General features: G+C 41.2%; 1 protein-coding gene across 1 annotated transcript; it reads right to left on the bottom strand.

The window, feature by feature from the left end:
• Positions 1-2,075: 2,075 nt before the first annotated feature.
• RB195_005641 (uncharacterized protein) lies at positions 2,076-12,763 on the bottom strand (the record flags this gene model as incomplete). The annotated part of the gene is made up of 9 exons (XM_064178268.1): positions 2,076-2,188; positions 2,788-2,917; positions 3,046-3,180; positions 4,105-4,221; positions 8,233-8,401; positions 8,460-8,619; positions 8,694-8,781; positions 10,690-10,805; positions 12,679-12,763. 9 exons carry the CDS (start codon positions 12,761-12,763, stop codon positions 2,076-2,078), a joined length of 1,113 nt encoding a protein of 370 aa, XP_064035336.1.
• Between the last annotated feature and the right edge of the window lie 5,419 nt (positions 12,764-18,182).

The raw sequence follows: 18,182 nt of genomic DNA, 5'->3' as shown, positions 1-18,182 counted from the left end.
TCCCATTCTTCGTTTGTTCAGCTGATGGAACCAGTTGATCCATGGGAAGAAAAAAGTTCGGTGGATGCTAGCATGCTTATTCCAGTGATGTGAAATTGGTCGAATCCTCATCGATTTACACAGCCAAACAAATGATTGTATGAAGAAATTGAACGATTTACACATGAAAATCTAAAACATTTCAGAAGAAAAGGTGCTGGGAGTGTCAGGATGTGCACCCACTCTTCAGGAAAGCGGTAAAAATTTAAAGGAAGTCATTTTAACGGAGAAACAAAAAAGGACATTTGTGGCGGAAAACGCGGCTAAGGATATGAAATGTCATTCAATTTCTTTGGAAATGAACACATGTGGGGAGGCAGAGCGACTGTGGGGCGCTATGATTGATCGTTGGATTGACATACTGCAGGAAACGCTGCCAAACCGCTGGAAGAGTGAAAAGGTAGATGGTTTTTTTGGAAGTGAAAAGAAAAAACCTCGCAAAGTGCACGGGAAATGTGAAAAACAGCAGCGAAAAAAGCATGGCAATACCTGCGAGACATCCGATTGGTTCTCTTTGATTAGTGAATAAATGATAGCTCATTTCTTTTATAATTGCTGGGGAAATGTTTTACCAGGTGAGGATGTCAATAAATATATTAAAACTGCACACTTAGGGCGAAGAGTAGTTGTGGGACGCTTAAAGGCAGCATACCACGAATCTGGGGTGGTACGGATTTCAGGTAGAGTATCCGTATACAGGGTCGTAGATTATGGAGACGGGGGTGGTTCCACTCATCCCTCCTTGAATCACTGCAAGCAACCGGCCCCTGCCGTTTTGCACGATGTCTTCTATTGCAGCGCGCCACCTTTGCACGCGTAGCGTCCCTTAGTGCCTATCGAGGCAGTGCGAATTCATTTTTGACGAATCGCAGGGCGGAGGTGGCGCAAGGGGTGGAGCGTTGCAATAGATGGCGTCGTACAAAACGGCATTCTAGAGGTGGCTGTTTGCAGTGATGCAGGGAGAGGTGAGCGGAACTACCCCCATAATCTACGACCACGTATACGGATGCTCCACCTGAAATCCGCACCACTTCAGATTCGTGGTATGCTGCCTTTAAACAATTTGTTACTCGTTTACTTGGTCAAAGGAGATGTCCCAGACGCCCTCAAGTAGCAAACTGCAGTCAGTTTGGTTTCCCTTACAGACCTACAAACAGTATATTGGAAGCAACTGAATAAAAAAATCTAAAGGTTGGCCGAAGGTTAAATGCTAGTCGACTAAAGCCCCGTAAAATACGCTTGAACAAAAATTTATTCGAAAAAAGGCACATACAGTAAACGCATAAAATTATATACAGCACCACGAGAGCTGACTCCGAAAACGGAAGCCATAAAAGAAGAAAATGTTTGGTTATATTGATAAAAAGCTCATTTAAATACATTGATAAATATAATAAATTTCCATCTAGTCTCTACAGTAAACTCTATCCAGCATTTCGACAATAGCAATTTAGGAAAACCTAAGATAGGATGCAACAGTTGAATTCCGTAGGAAAAAAGGCAGCAACTCAAGGGCAAACCTAACGGTCAAATGTTGAGAAATTTCTGGAAAATGTTCAAAACTCTGATACTGAACACACAATAATATGACTCAAAGCTTTTCATTTAAACTCTTCACAGAGTACGACTAATGTAAATTTAAACCACAATAGCTAGCAATAATGTTACATAATTCTTACAATGGAATAACGTTTAGTAAATAAGAATGGCAATGAAAAGATATCTAAAAGATTCAATAAATGCTAGAAATTGAAAAATTTTGGATCAATTAATTGGCATTTTCAAAAAATTGTTAACCACTGTTCTGTTGCTTCAGGGTACCATTTTTACAAACATATCCTATATTGTTTATAGCTCTATAATTTTTGTCCAGAATTTTTCTGGCATCCAGAAAGAGTCATCATTGACCGTGATCTCTTATTTTTGCCATTAAAGCACTATGGTCGACAAGTGATCAGAAGGAATTTCGAGCACCTAGTAGAAAAAACAACCTAAAATAGCTTTAAATACAGATAAATATCATAGCATCGATCTGACTAGACAAATTCCGGTCGAACAGCGTCGTCATCACTGTCCAGACCGCTGTACCCAAACTGGAACGCTGGCGGTACCGGAATACGATTACGGTAGTAGCGATAGGCTAACAGACCTAAATGAAAAAAGGTCAATTCAAGTCAAGGTTAATTTTTTTTCCTCCAAAAATACGACTTATTACATCAACAAGTAGGAAATATCGTGATTTTTCCTATTTTTTGCACGCAACCAAAGAATTACGAGGGCGAGGTAATTTCTCAAGATAAAGTAAAGGAAAAGAAAAAAACTTACACTTGAGAATAATTGCTACACTAGTAGAATAAAAAATGATTAATATGATTGATATATTACACATGCAGTAGTTATTATATTTATAATTTTTATCCCAACGTTTTCTTAGGTAGGTAGATGAGGAAAACTTTGAAAAAACCATGATAGTTGGATCAAAAGAAACATACACATTGACCGCTTATGAAATTCTGTGCACTGTCATTTTTGTGCGTATGCAAAATAGACACTTATGTTTAACAGGGCACCCAGGACGCGTTCCAAAGAAACTGATTGACGCGTGTTCTTCTTCCAACGCACGTAAACTATTCCACTTCTTTCTTTTCTGTTACAATCAAACTAACATGGCTGTCGTTTGAATTTGGTCAAATGTGGGCATCTGTACCATTCGGCTGCACGTAGGGTAGGATAAATACCGTAACGCACCTCCGGCAGAAACCACCACCAGCAATATAAGAGTGCCAAGACCCCAGCCGCTGCTTCGACACAAATCCTCTTTTAGCTCGAAGAGATTCTGACCAGCTCGATTTGGTGGAGAAGCGCAGATCGTTTTACCCTGTAGAGAAAAATGGGTTCAACACCAATAAACTCGGCACATGAATAATCAATATCAACAATAATACAGTAATCGTTGACAGAGGGACTCCGTAGTGTAGATTCTCGAATATTTCGTCAAGGCCGTACCTGATTCAAAAAACTATACTTTTCCTGTCGAGCGATATTGGAGAACGGTTGAAGAGCGCAATCACAATGCAGCGGATTGCCGGAAATATCCAGAGTGCTCAGCGACTCCAACGAATCCCACAAAGAAGCGGGAATCTAAATAACATTTCCGAAATCATCAAACACAGCTAAAGCTGGAACTACAGAAATTATTGTAATAAAAAATGAAAAAAATAAAATAAAAATAAATAAATAATAAAAGTAATAGAGACTGACTACTGGAGTTATTCTGAGGCTTGTAGCGGTTCAAATTCTCGTCAGAAATGTGTGAGGAATTTTAAATCGAAAATCCCAAAACCACAGGTTAATCTTCGAACTTTTTCCTTCAGAATTTATTTGCGTTCATTTATTTATGAGGTATTACCGAGGTAACTGTAAAGTGAAGATGACATCGATATTGAACAATATTAAATGTAAATAATGAATAATAAATATGTGAATAGTAAGTAATAACGTAAATATATGAAAGAATAAATCGTTTGACTGAACGAATATCTGAGCAATCAACATTCGTAGAACCGAACATATTCTAATATTTATACAAGCACTGATGACGGTGTCTTAATTGTAATTAAGGATAATTAGGATCAAAAGCTGAAACTTTAACATACCAAAAAAATAGAGTTCCTCGAATTTTTGAATATCCAATTTTTCGAATGAATGATCTAATTCGAATATTTGGTGCAAACAAGCTATTAAAGCACTCACTGTGAAATCAGTCATCGAGATTTTCACAGACTTAGATGAAGAACTATTTGTAATTTTGCAAAAATTGAACTTCGGCTGCGACTGCGTGGTTCGAAACCGTTCTAGAACCAACCATAACTTACATCATTTCGGGACCAACGAACTGATACCAGACTTGTGTGGGAACATAAAAACACTGATTTAATACACCAGCTAGCCCACGCAAGTTATTGTATAGCGTGCACATTCGTTCATAGGCCTCACGAACGATTCTGAGTTGAAGTCGAGCGCGTTTACCTCTATTCTTTTAATTAAACCTTTATTTAAGCTCACACTGGTAAATTGATTCCTGCTGAGATCCAAAGCTTCCAGCGAACGAAGACAATTTGGTGCAACTTCGAAGGCACTAATATTATTGTTCGATAGATCAAGTCGCCGCAAGCCAATGACCTGGAAATGTTTGGGTTTTTTCTTCTTGAACCTAATCAAAGGGAAAATCTTACGGCATCAACTGAGCATTTTCCAAACGGAATTCGGAAAGTGTTAACAAAAGCTGCGGAAAGAGGCGAAATTTCTGGTGCTATTTAAATCCCAAATGACTTTTAGAAAAGAAAATAATATGGATTTCAAGGCATAAGTGCAAACAGTTTTCTGAGATCTTCATTTGAAGAAAAAAAACTAAACTATTTGTCTTCCCCGATCTCCTAAGTTTAGATTGAAAGCATTAGCTTTCTGATAACTCGTGGAAATAATAACTTACAGTTGCTACTTCCAGAGATAATGCTTTTTCCGAAGAGAACTCTTACGCAGGAGTCCGTCGGGAAACACAAAACCTCCTATGCAACCTGAGAAGTGCAAACATAGTCCCTTTCTTCTTAATTGCTCTTGAGAAAAAAAGAAGGGAAAAGGGAAAGAAACGAAAGAAAAATCAGACATTCACTATTATGAACGGGGTAAGGCGTTATGGAGACATTCGCATTTAACCAGTTCACCCGATAATGTAATACATGGAAAAATAAGAAATTTCTGAAAATTGGTTGAAAAGTTCGACTTTCAATGAACCTCGGCATAGTTGAATGTCGTAGAATATCAAGACGCACAAACTTCAGTCCAGCAGCGATCTGGCTTCCACTGACCCTGCTATATTCAAAGTAAGACCTATAATTAGTAGTGTAGGAGGTCCTACGGATAGGATAGGGTGGTTCTTAAACACAATATTGGCGCGGGTATTGAGCCATATACCTGCCTATTTGACAAATACCGGTGTGTTCCTAAACCACCTACGCGCAGCACACCTGACAAGAGACAGTGTCATCGTCGAAGCGCTGTATACGAATGTATCTAATGACTCTGCGATACAGGCTATGTTCGAACTGCTGAAAGAAAACATGAGAGCCATTAATTTACACGGATTGTCAGTCTCCCAATTGATGGTTCTTTTCAAAGCGTGCCTCGACTGCAATATCTTCAGATGGTCCGGAAATTACTTTGCACAACTAAGAGGTTTAGCTATGGGGCAGAAATTGGCTCCTACCTTAGCTTTTTCATTAATGGCCAAAATTGAAGCACCTGTTCTGGAACTACGTCATTTGTTCTACTCTCGGTACATTGAAGATTGCTTTGTCATTTGCGCCCAAGCGGAGATGGACAAATGTTTTGACTTGTTGAACCGAGAGTCCGAACACATAAAACTTACTAGGGAGAAACCAGAGGGCAGCTGGCTTTCTTTGTTGAACATCCAGATTGGCATCTCAAACGGTACGTACTAAACCAAATGGCATCGTAACCCCAGTAATAAAAACTTTCTAAACTTGGTTCATTTTCTTTCTGCTCATCCATCTAATACGAAGAAAGCTGTGATTAACAATATGTTCCGCACGGCAGGAACCGTTTGTAGTGGACCTGAAGAGAGAAAGAAATCGTTAACTTTGGCTCACGAAATTGCTCTCTCTAATGGTTATGAAATCCGAACGTCTGAAACGAGATGATACCGAAGTGAACGAGCACGGCAATTGGAAAACCCCCCACAGATAAGATACCTCTCTGCTTTCCTTATATCTCCGATGAAATGAGCACTGTCACTAAGCGGTGTCTGAGGAGAGCAGACTTGGATAGCTCCGCTTCGGTCGTTGAAATACCACCGAACAATTTGAAACGTCAGCTAGTTCGGAATCGTTTGTACGATACCATCTGTACAACACCGAACTGTATTATTTGTCCCACAGATAGACCAGGAGATTGCTTGAGATTCGGGGTAATCTACCTATTCCTTGGTCGAACTGTACTGAACTGAGCAACGAGTATGTCAGTGAAACGGCGCGACCGCTGTACGTCTGCATCAAAGAGCACGTGAACGACAAGAAAAGGTTACGAGAATGGACATCTTTAAGTGCCTATAGAACACAAAAACACGACGGAGCCGATTTTGAAATTAGGGTCCAAATCTTAGCGCACGAATTTAAAACGTTAGCTCGAAAATTGCTGGAGGCATCTTGGATACAAGCCAAAAAACCTAAAATGAACCACAAGGACGAATGTCTGTCGATAACGCGGGAACTTGCGCCATTCGAATAGTTCTTCCGATCCGAATGTGACATTCGAACCATTCGGCCTCGTGATCGATCAGTCAGCGGTCCATGCTAGGCGTCTATGATCTAAGGTGAGCATTCAGTGTAGTCGATAAATTGGTGATTGAAAAAGTATGCATGGAGTTTATTATTTAATTGTGGAGAGGTTGGTCGTTTAAATTGTAGATTGAATCGCCCATTTCAGGCTCTGAAGAAAGCGATATTGCCGAAATGTTAGCCAATAAATTTATTTAACAACCTCGTGTACAGCTTATCAAAATTGACACGACTTTCTGAAAATTGCATATTCGCCTCCTCGCAGTTTGAAAGAAAAGATGTTCTACAATTTCCTAGTTTTTCAACCTCTCCTCAACACGATTAACTAGTCGATTATTGATTACCAGTCTGAACGTCCGGCCAAAGCCTTCTTTCTAAAGACTTCATGTGGTTTTCGCTTCGTTCTCCTTTACTGGTCAGTAAAAATTAAGAGTAATGACACTTCCTATGAATTTTAGCCACAGAATTGAATTTTTCTTTTCCTAACAACTCATTTTTCGTTCATTTTTTTTGAAAAAATTCAAGCAATGATGAAAGGTTTAATAGTTTTCTTTCTAATAGAATCGATACTTCACTTGAAAAATATTCAAACTTAGTTTTACACCTATACTTCTCACCGGTTCTACTATAATTCGAAAACAATAGTCGAAGTGTTAGATTTTCTCGTCCCTTCATAGGATCGCTTGCTGGCGCTGACACACCAATTCGACGACAAGGAATCCGTCTCACTGCTCTCTGATACCTCGTTTCACAAACATACATATGTAGACGGGTCAAAACGACATGGAGCACGGATAGCTGTGTAAGCGGGTCCGCTCGGAGCGTAGCGGTGGAGACAGCGGTTGGAATCGAGGTGGCAGCATGGCGAACTGAAGAGATGGGTGGCGGGAGCTAGGATCCTTACACGAACCCAAACTCTACTCTCCACCGCGCCGCTTCTAGCGCAACCGCTTACGCAACTGTCCGTGCTTCATGTCGTTTTGACCCAACTATACACGCGTGACCCACTAAGCCCGTTATTAGGATGATGACCCTTCCTTCTATACCGCTACAACAACTAAGCTTTTCCCGTCTCAGTCCCCAACCGTTAACATAAAATGGTGTGATAGTGCTAAGTAACGTGAAAGTCATCATCATACCGATAAAGATAACGATCTTACATACTAGATCATGTAAACAGCTAGCTACTACTAAAGCGGACGTCTGCATGCTTGTGCATGCATAATTTCTGAAGAAACCATCTGGAAAGCATGATGGGGGTAACCTGTAGAGGAGTGGAGATAGAGAGAAGTAGATTTCGGTGATTCGAAATGCAGGCAAGCTGTCGCACTTCATACCGCTGCTTCCTACCGCTTTCTGGAGCAGGAGCACCAATCTGAGCCCCACAAAACCGAACGATGGGGTGAAATCCCTCTGAAACCAACCCGCTCATTTGACGTCGTGGGATCCGTACTACTTCGACCTCACTTTTTCGGGACAAAAAAAGTTCAGGATCTTACCCCAAACATCACGAAAAGAAGAAATAGAAGCGAGATCTTGCTGTACCTGTAGATTACAAAGCGTTTTTTTTTTCACAACAATATAAGAAAAGAGGAACAGTAGAAACTTTGCAATCCTTGACGAAAAAACACGCGGAAGGAAGTAACAAACATAATCACATAAAAAAATAAACTCCAACCATCGCCTCTATGCTTTTACTGCTTTTTATAATTGAAAGTGAACATGCTCATAAATGTTCATATGCTCTTCTTAACAAATGACTAAAAGCAACCTGTCATATCAAGTGTTTCAGAATTTAACTTTAGTTTTGTGAAATACTTGACGAAGGTAAACTCACCTTACAGAATGAGTCCTTGTGCAATGTTTGGATCTCGTTGTTGGACATCTTCAATTCGGCTAACTCGACGAAACCTTTTTTTCGCACTTCAAAGAGAACCGAAATCAGATCGGCCTTAGAATCAGCTGGCCTTCGTCCGAGCGCGTTGCTCATATCCAGAATTCGTAACCTAGGAAGTTAGAACCAATCACTATTGCTGCTCACACATGGAACGAGCTGCTGCTCACCTCTCCATCGGCTCAAACGTGTATGGTCCAGCCTGTTTGATGTCGTTATCGTTGAGATACAAGAATTGCACAGCTGGTGCACCTTTAAATGTATCCGATGCTACTTTAGTGATGCCATTGTGGGATAAATTCAGTAGCGACAAGCTCTGATGAATTTCACCTGGAAAAAGGCTCGTTTCTTTCTACAAAAACCAAGAAACCAGTCTATTCGGGGGAGTAGGGGATCAGACGCACCTTCCGTAAAGAGACCGTCCGAGATGTCACCGAAACTGTTTCCGGTCATTATCAATGTGTCCATATGCGGAAAAGCGCGTTCATGGATCTGAAATCGGCCACGGTTACGGTAGAAGCCTAGTGGGTTTGTTGAGCACTTCACACTTCACAGCACTAGCAATATTAAAGGCATCACCCCACGAATCTGAGGTGGTGCAGATTTCAGGTGGAGTATTCGTATACAGGATGGGAGACTACGGAGAGGGGGGTGATTCCGTCCATTTCTTCCTAATTGCCGTAAAAAACGGCCCGGAAGATACGGCTTCATTCGTTTTGGCGCACCATTTTGTACAAGAGGTTCGATTGGAGCGCGCCAGTCTTGTGCGGCGCCGCATCTTGCGGACCGTTTTTTACGGCACTTAGCAAGAAATGGACGGAATCACCTCCCTCTCCGTAGTCTCCCATCCCGTATACGAATACTCCACCTGAAATCTGCACCACTTCAGATTCGTGGGGTGATGCCTTTAATGTTAATACTAGTACAGTGGCGGGAAAGCACCTTCCGCCTGCGATAAGTGAGTTTCAGAAAGACGAGAAATCCAGAGTCTACCGAGAAGCGAAAACATTGTAAACAATACAAAAAGGATATTCTCCTCTATTTAAAAGTTTCCTTTATCGATAAGAGCGTTTTTATTTCTGTTTCACTAGTGCAGTTTCAACTTCGTTTGACAAATCGTTCAACGTGTTGAATATTCGACAATTCGTCGCTCGAACTGACTGTGTATTCGGCGGCGAAATTAAAGGCATCACCCCACGAATCTGAGGTGGTGCGGATTTCTGGTGGAGTATTCGTATACAGGATGGGAGACTACGGAGAGGGGGGTGATTCCGTCCATTTCTTCCTAATTGCCGTAAAAACGGCTCGGAAGATACGATTTCGAGCGTCCCCCCGCGCTCCATTCTACGAGTTCCATTGGAGCGCGCCAGCCCTGTGCACGCGCAGCATCTTCCGGGCCGTTTTTTACGGCAATTGGGAAGAAATGGACGGAATCACACCCTTCTCCATAATCTGCTATCTCGTATACGAATACTCCATCTGAAATCCGCACCACCTCAGATTCGTGGGTGATGCCTCTAAGCGATTTTCAAGAGTGAAGGCAAAGAGCATCGTGTTGTCATTCACTGATTTTTGTTTTCGTGTGTTGTTTCTTCTTGTGATTTCAACCCTGAAAATGTTCAGCTCTCGAAGCAGGTCTAACAGCAAGAAATAAGCTAAGCAAAAAAGTTATGATGGATTTCTTGTAGGATTTCCCTTGCCTATTGCAATAATTCTAAGCATAGTTCACGATTTTCAGCTCACAGCGTCGTAAAATAACGTGAATCACTTTCCGATCGAAGAACAACACTAAATGTAACACGAGGCCTCCGTCCACGCAACAACTGTCAGATCCGAGATGACATTTGATGGAAAGAGCGTTGTTATCGGGGGCGAAAAAAAAAACGAAGTACTTCACTTCAGAGAGCATGCAATTATGGTTTTTGCGGAAGCGGAGGCGGCAGGAAGGCGCGCGCGGGGGATTCAAGAAAAATAGAACTTGTTTCGTTTGCTTTGCTTAGCTTGAAAATTTTCAAATGTGCAATTTTCGAAGGAAATTCGCTCGCAAGATGTTCCTTGAAGCTATCTGACCGTAATTTCTGAACTTTGAGAATGAGCGATGACGTACGTCTAACCGAGGTTTCCATTAGAGCGCCGCTCTCATCAATCATCACAACGTCAGCAACATTCAACCGCAGTTTCTCGCGGATTAGAAGTGAGAATAACTGAGGTACAGGGGAGGGAGAAAGGAGAATGGAACAAGAAAAATGAGCGATAGTAATAATAATGCTAATAATAATAATAGCAGTAATAGAAGGCAAGAAATAGGACGAAATGGTCCCAGCACGACCGAAGGTGCGCTGGAGTGGAGGATCGTAATCAATGCGGTTAGGGTAAATCCCAAACAAAACGCCAGCTAACCTGTTGGAACACGTCCGAATTCCTGAAGTGGGAACCCAGGCACGTGACGTGCGTGCTGTTGCATACGCATCCTGGACGGGGACAACTCGCCTCCTCCTGGGACGGATAGCGGTAGTCTGGAATACGGTAGTGGTGGGAAATCTTGGTGAAAATGTTTGAAAACAAGTTGATGAAGCGGAATTTTGCATCCAAATGAGACCAGTGCCTGTGGTCGATTGTCCTTGAATCTTGTCATGCTTTTTGTCAGCTTTTTTTATTGTTTTGTTTGAGCTAAGTGGGACTGACGTGGAAAATTCTTCCTTTTCATGCAGAAAGACAAACAATGCGGGTTGTGGTCAAATTTGCCGTTGTGTGGGCTGAGATCATCCAAAAATCTTTCTTACTTCTTTATTTTGCGTATAGTGAAGTATTTCGAGCAACCCCAAAGGCTGAGTCTGGTAAAGCGGTGCTGAACAATCCAGGCAGCCGGTCAGGTTGTTCGTTCGCGACATGCGCTCCGTTTAGGGGCTGCCTGCAGTCGGTCATCACTCCAGTGTTCGGATTTCTTCCAACTCTATCCTTTTTTTAGTTTCTGTTCCTTTCCCCGCATTTGCAGAGCCTTTTTAACCTGCATGGATTACTCATAGGGATCTGCGAGTTGAGAAAATCCATGCACAAAAAAGAAACAGAAGAATTGTGAACAAGAGAGCATGTGTAAACAGATAACTATGAACTCGCAGACCCCTACGAGTAATCCATGCAGGACCTTTTTGCTCTCTCAATAAACACGCGAACGTCGCTTTCGTCGTCCTTCAGTAAGAAAATCCTCCCAGGAAAGTTACAAATCTTGTTCCGTTCGATCAGCATAAAAAAGCCAAGCGCGCTCCAATGCTGTGATTACACAGAGGTCACAATGCGTTGTCAATCAACTGTTGCAAAAGTTCCAGCCAATGAAATCACTTTATCGTTCTTCGTTTTTGCACGATTACCGTATCCTGGATATTGCGGTAGGCAGCAAGGGTGCAGTATAACGTCATTTATGAGGTGCTGGGGTCCTTATGATACAGGCATTCGAAAATATTGTCAGGAAATTATCAAAATGTTACACGCCATTCTAGTGGGGGAGTGATTTGGAGAAATGGAGCATCATTCGTGTACACAGAAGAGGGAAATTGCACGTGTGTCAGCTTTTCAAAATAATCATGCAAAATCTTTGAAGATGATGGTGACATGTCCGGAAAGAGTACTTTCTTGAGTCTCTTCGTGGAAGATTTCCAAGAAAGTCTCTTCAATCTTTGAGAAGTAGCGACCGAGTCCTGGAATTTTCTCCAAGCCAACTTCTCTAATTCGGAATAAAAAAAATCCCGATCAAGGGGTAATAAAGAAGAAGAAACAGTTCCCGACATTTCGTAAGAAAACTTCGGTCGGAATGATGCCACAGTCGCAGTGGTGACATTTCATGTGTTACGCGCGAAATCGAGCTACGATAGAGCTACGAGTCAACGGAAATCCGCAAATGCACAAAAAGGATTTTTGACGACCTTCTTAAGACAATGACTTTGCGTTTTTGAATGTTTGAACAAGTGTTCGAGCACGCAACACATTCAGATGCCAGCCATCAAGCACTGAAGAATCTGACGTGACGGGTTTTTTCCCTTGATCTCTTGATTCGCTAATAACAGAAACTGATAAGAGCCTCTTGATAGGAACTATGTCGAGAAAGGCAAGAAAAATCTGCAGTCGGGAATCTGAGTGTTGTGCGGAGCATGGTGGAGGAATGAAGCGGCGGAAAATCGTACAGAAAATGATGTGTTATTGAACGATAACTGTGCAGTGCGTCAAAAAGAAGAATTATTCGGTTCTTAAATAATTCGCAAAGGAAAATTGCTGTTTATAGGCGCAAAATCTTCCCACGCTACATGCAACGCCTGTTTCTTTGCGTCTCCACAATCAGAACAATTTTCTCTCCACCTCAAGTATTCTTCCGTAACTAGTAGATCAAATACATACCTGCTCGTGTTGTGCCGACAACGAGTATCAGTAGAAGTAGTAACGCCGTAATCGGATACGCTGCTTGCGTAACGCACCGCTGCATCGTTACGTAGTGATCGATCAATACGGCTATGTTTCACAGGGACAACGACAGCCGGCTGGTGTGAAGGTCAACAAGGCGGCTGGCAACAGCGGTACAGCAGCAGCAGCGACGAGAGATAATCACGAACGTCGGCCTCTCGGACTGCTGACCACTTGATCCCTGAAGTATCGGATTTGACACCTCGTAAATTGCCGCCCTTCACGTCAAATATTCGATCATTCGAAGTTAGAAATGACCGAATGTTCGAGCTCACAGTGATTGGGTGAATGAGGATCAAATTACGAGGACGAATTAATTATAATAATAATATAGTGTATAATCTATTGATCTCCCCAAATGTGTTACAATTCGATTATACCGTGTTCGTGATTGATCGAATACTCGCTCTCACCGACTTTTCAAGTAGTGATCGAAATGCAATACTGAAACGGGGATAAAAACGTAGACCTCGCGATCAATGGAAAAGAAGGAGTGACATTTTACGACTATTCGATGAAGCCGACTCGAGGTGAGCCTCACTTTTGACGAACATGTGTTCTTTTGGGAAGGTAAACAAAAAACCCATCCAAATCACAGCACAGCACGCCCCATTGCAAGTGCAGATCGAACAAACATTGCTTTTTGAGTTCCGAGCACTCGAGGATGCAACTTCTGCGCCAGCACAGACGAGTTGTCCAACGAGGAACTAAGGAGTCAACTGTTGTAGCCCTCAAATTGCCACTTTTGCATGAGAGTTGGACGAGACAAAAGAAATCATAGAATTTTTCTCTCTAGTCAAATTTTTAAAATTTTCACCTTCATTTTATTTCTCCGTCTTCGCCATCTCTACCATGTATATGCGGTGAGGTATCTTCACTGGAATGTTAACTTCTTCTGAACTTCTAATTTTGAAGTCTTTTTCGAATTTCTTTCTTTTGATTTTTTCTTCTTAAGAGAATACCTTAAATACATTTGAGGACTTGAGGTCAGAACGCTGACTTTTTTCAAAATTGTAGTTAGCAGAGAAGGTTGGAACCTGGAAGACTGATCAGGGGGACGAACAGTGACGTAAGCTCAAGTATGTCGTAAAGACGGTGCAATGGAAATATCAGTAGAAAGAAGAAATTCAACGATAGGGTAGAAAGAAAGAGGGAATCAACAAGAGGAAATCGTTCGCCACTCTGGAGGTCATAATTCTGAATCCTAGCAAGAGTTGCAAGGTACATAGTGAGGATGAGTTGAGAAAGATTATCAAAAATTTTTGATTATCAGAACTTGCGGGACGCAAATACAATTTTTTTGAAAGAATTGCCCAAATTCAGATTAAAATCGCAAGAAAAATGTTCCTTCCTGGTGCACATGGTGCGTATGTTTCATCCTATGGGCCGCTAGAGCGAATCCACTGATCGTAGACAGTTCAACGTCGCTAGATAGAGATTTATAAGCGGCAAAATAAAATTACAAAAGTCACGAATCATAGAAATTACTGGAGGATCCACAGGGCACATTTCCTTTAATTAGTTAAGAGGCAACCCCGAAATATTGCTGAAGACAGACTAAAGGAGTGGAAAAGAAAATTCTTGAGGAAAATAATGACTCCATGAAAAGTCCCTTCTGACGTTAAAATGCGCTAGAGCGTGGAAAACACTCCAATGTAGCGAGCAGTCATCCTAGGATTCCAACACGTTCGTGCCGAAACCAACTATTAGAGGACAGGTCCCTAAGTCAATAAATCTTGAAATATTCTAAAGGATTTTCACAGGACAGATAAGGAGTAGAGCTGAACTGAAGGCAACTGCAAATGATGTTCCCAGACTAGCTCTATTGCTAAGAACACATATTAGCAATTTCTGCTTCTTTCATATAATTAGTTATTTTTAAGGAACATTCGAAGGGACCTTGTAGGGGTAAGAAACGATTTTATTGATAGAAAAGTTTTTAGAAAAGAAAGGTCCCGAAAAGACCCAAAATGCAAAAAAGACCCGAGAGATAATATTTAATGTGACTGTATCGGCTGAAAGTATTTGCATATTCATAGAAACTTCCACGGAGTTGTATCTCTTTATTTTTTCGACACAAAATAGAAGAAATGTTTGGTTAGAACTAGAGTACTTCAGCCAGCTTAGTTCAACAAGGATCGTCGGAGAAGTGCACTGAAAATAAGCGCAAGAAAGCTTGCAAGAAAAGAAATTCTTTAGTTTTTTGTCTCCCGTGGAAAATTAAGAAGAGACGATTTAACAACTGGATCCGTTGTTCTGGATTTTATGTATAGACCCTCACACTTTCCAACCCCACCAAGTCACCGAAGTAGGTTACAAAAAATGCTATGCATTGGCACCAGCCGTCCTCCCACTCTTGGTGGAATGTAGTGCAATCACAGAAAAAATGTATGCGGTTCCGAACGATGTTAGGTCGGTGAAATAAAACCGGTTTCTCATAGCAGGTTCGAAGCGCATAGATGGTACTTCTGCCGCTGCAAATGGGCATAAATCCAGAAAAAAAAACTCAAAAACCCAAGTCCCGATCCAATCAAGTCGAGATTCGCATGAACGAAACGAATGTTCAAAATATGAATGGTCAAAAAGCATATTTGAAACTCTTATTCGAGACAGTGCTATGTCAATTTTAAAAAAGTCTGATTAACGTAAAGATACAGTAAGAACCGAGCCGTAAACTAAAACTGCGATCGATCACGGCGCGATTGATAGTGGAAATCGCAGTCGCTATATAATCGCATTCAAGTTCCTATAAAATACGAGTTATGATTGATTCATATGGAAAAAAGAAAACGCCATATCGAATGATGAATGGACGGCGCACGAAGGCCGAGCGCGATTGCGGCGAGATCCGGGGCGCTGATAGCGATCAGCTGAGGTCAACGCGAAATTTTTGAGAGCACACTCGCTGTTCGTCGGGGATAGGGAGCATTTTCGTGATCATAACACGATCTGAAGTGTTTCGTAAGGAGCGTTTTGAGGAGTTTTTCAACAACGCATCGCATTTGCATTTGGAAAAGTGCATCTAGGAGATAATTATCTATAATTCATTGCCTCGGTTCCCTTTATCGCTACGGGGCGAAAAAGGGTGAACAGCGCGAGCGGCGCAATTTTCTGTGACGCTTTGAAAAATGATTGATTTTTATATGAAATGCATTGTGGTCGCCTAAACCAACTGTGTGCGCATCCAGTTTCTAAAGTTGATGAAGGAGGTCTTCTAGAAGAAGATAAGAAAAAAAAGCACGTTCTTGTGTGAGAGGAGTATTTGGCGGTTGTCCAAAAATCCAGGAGAATTATCTGTGCTGTTTGTCATGTTTCACATTAAAACGTTCAATACCGCTATAAACTGACGGAAGAAAATATAAAGCAAAGATCGAAAGTCTTTGTTGTAGTCAATTTTTCAACTACTAGGTTTTAAAAGATGACAAGAACATGGATTTTAAAAGATGACGAGAACATCGGCTAACCTCTCTGTTGAGGAAGAAACCACTGGAATAATTAATCACTTTCGTGTTTCTAAACGTATTTCTTTGGTTTCCTGCCGTTTTTTTAAACAACAATATTACACGTATTAGTAATGAAAATAATTACAGTGATCAATCAATAGACCCACATTAAGATGTAATGGGAATAACCACATACAACCGGCTTCTGGAGATCTCGCATTAATTCCATCAGAAGGCACAAAAAAGGTCTCTCACCGCTCGATTACGGTAATTAATAGAACTTATTAACTCTAGCTTCACCAAACTGTTTATATTTTAAATGAAGAATCGCGTTCACGTGTAAATTTATTTTTCCAAAGCAACAGCTGCTCCTCGTTCAGCGTCTATTTGTATGCTCGTAGCAGGAAAAGTGCATAGGATTTACAACCAATATCTTGAAAACAGAGGTTGATATTTATCTTCTACAGATTTCAGGATGTGATGTCGTTGTAAAGGATCGATCGATTGCGCTGGATTGTTCATTGGGACAGCCGATACTCAAACGATATTTTAGTTTCGGCAAAAAAGTGCTTTTGACTTACTAAACATGCGCCCAAACGTTTGCTACAAATTCCCTTGAAGCAAAAATGTTCCGAATCTTTGAAAACAGATGCTCTTTTGCTGCACGATGATTTTCATCAGCGATTGTCTGAGCAAAATGATGAAAAAAGAACTAATTTCAACGTCTATTTCATAGTTCGCCAACGGTCTACGCACTAGTAGAGACTTTCTCGAGGATAGAAATTGCTCAACGTTTAAAAGTCCATGTGAAAAAGGGAGATAGAAGTGATAACCATCTTGTTCTCAACCATCTGTTTAATCCACTTGAAAATTGATTTTTTGGATGGACCTTTCTGGAATGTCAGATTTTACGACGGGCTAACGCAATGAATAAATTTTTCTTCAGCAAAAATTAGAAGAGGAGCCAGATAAGAAGGAAACAGTGAGCTTCAGAAAAGAGTTGAACATCTCAGAAAACGCTTCTCCAGACAGATATAAGAGTTAATGCATCGTAAATCCAAAGGGTATATTTTCACTAAACGAAACTACACCAAATTAATCAGATAGCCACATACTATACTACAAAAAAAATTTCCCGAACCGAGAACTTGGAAAACTGATACTTCCTCGCATTTTTGATACGACAGATTCCTTTTCATAAATGAAAAAGAGCGAATACAATCGGGAAAGTCAACATCGGCGCGTCGGTCATCGGGTCCAGCTACCGTGAATTCTAACTGGAATGGTCCCAATCGGAGGCTTGGGAGTTATTGTTTCAAATAAGACAAGAGCGTGCCTAGGAACAAAGAAATCGTTTCGTTACGGGAACAGCCATAGCACTGTTTGCTGCGCGATGCCAGAATCAGATGAGCAACATCTGGAGTACTTCGAGCGGTGAATACTGGAGCAAACACGTGTCACGTGCATCCGAAAAACCATCCCGACTACTCATTCGAGAATTTTCCGCGAAAAAGTTTCAACACTGTTGTATGTCAGTTTGTAAAAGCAAGTTGTTTCATATTGATACAGATTTCACTTTTCTTAGGTCAGCAACCAAAGAAAATTGTTGTTTGTTCCTTTCAGAGGGAGGTTCAGTGAAAAACTTAACAAATCCTTAACAACTTCCCATAAAAAATGAAACAACAGAAGAAAAGAGAATTTGAGAAAGGAGAGTTAGGAGAAGACAAGTCTCAAATTCTCGGCTGTGCTTACACATTTTCACCTACGATCATAAAAATGAACACTAAACAGCGTGCAAGTCCACAAGAACAAGACGTAATGGCGCAGTTAGTCGAACGGTGATGCCGTCACTGAAATAATGAGAGGGGCTTTGGTTAGGCTAAGGAGCGGGAGAAAAGGCGGGAGCTAATAGTTGCTGATAAACCCTGAGAGGATTCACACGATCGAGGTTGAAAACGCTGCCACAGATCCAGAGGGACCTCTTCAAATGACTGCGTA

Source organism: Necator americanus, chromosome I, assembly GCF_031761385.1.
Source record: "Necator americanus strain Aroian chromosome I, whole genome shotgun sequence".
NCBI lineage: Eukaryota > Metazoa > Nematoda > Chromadorea > Rhabditida > Ancylostomatidae > Necator > Necator americanus.
The sequence above is the reverse complement of the archived record's forward strand: the minus strand, read 5'-3'. Positions and strand labels throughout refer to the sequence as shown.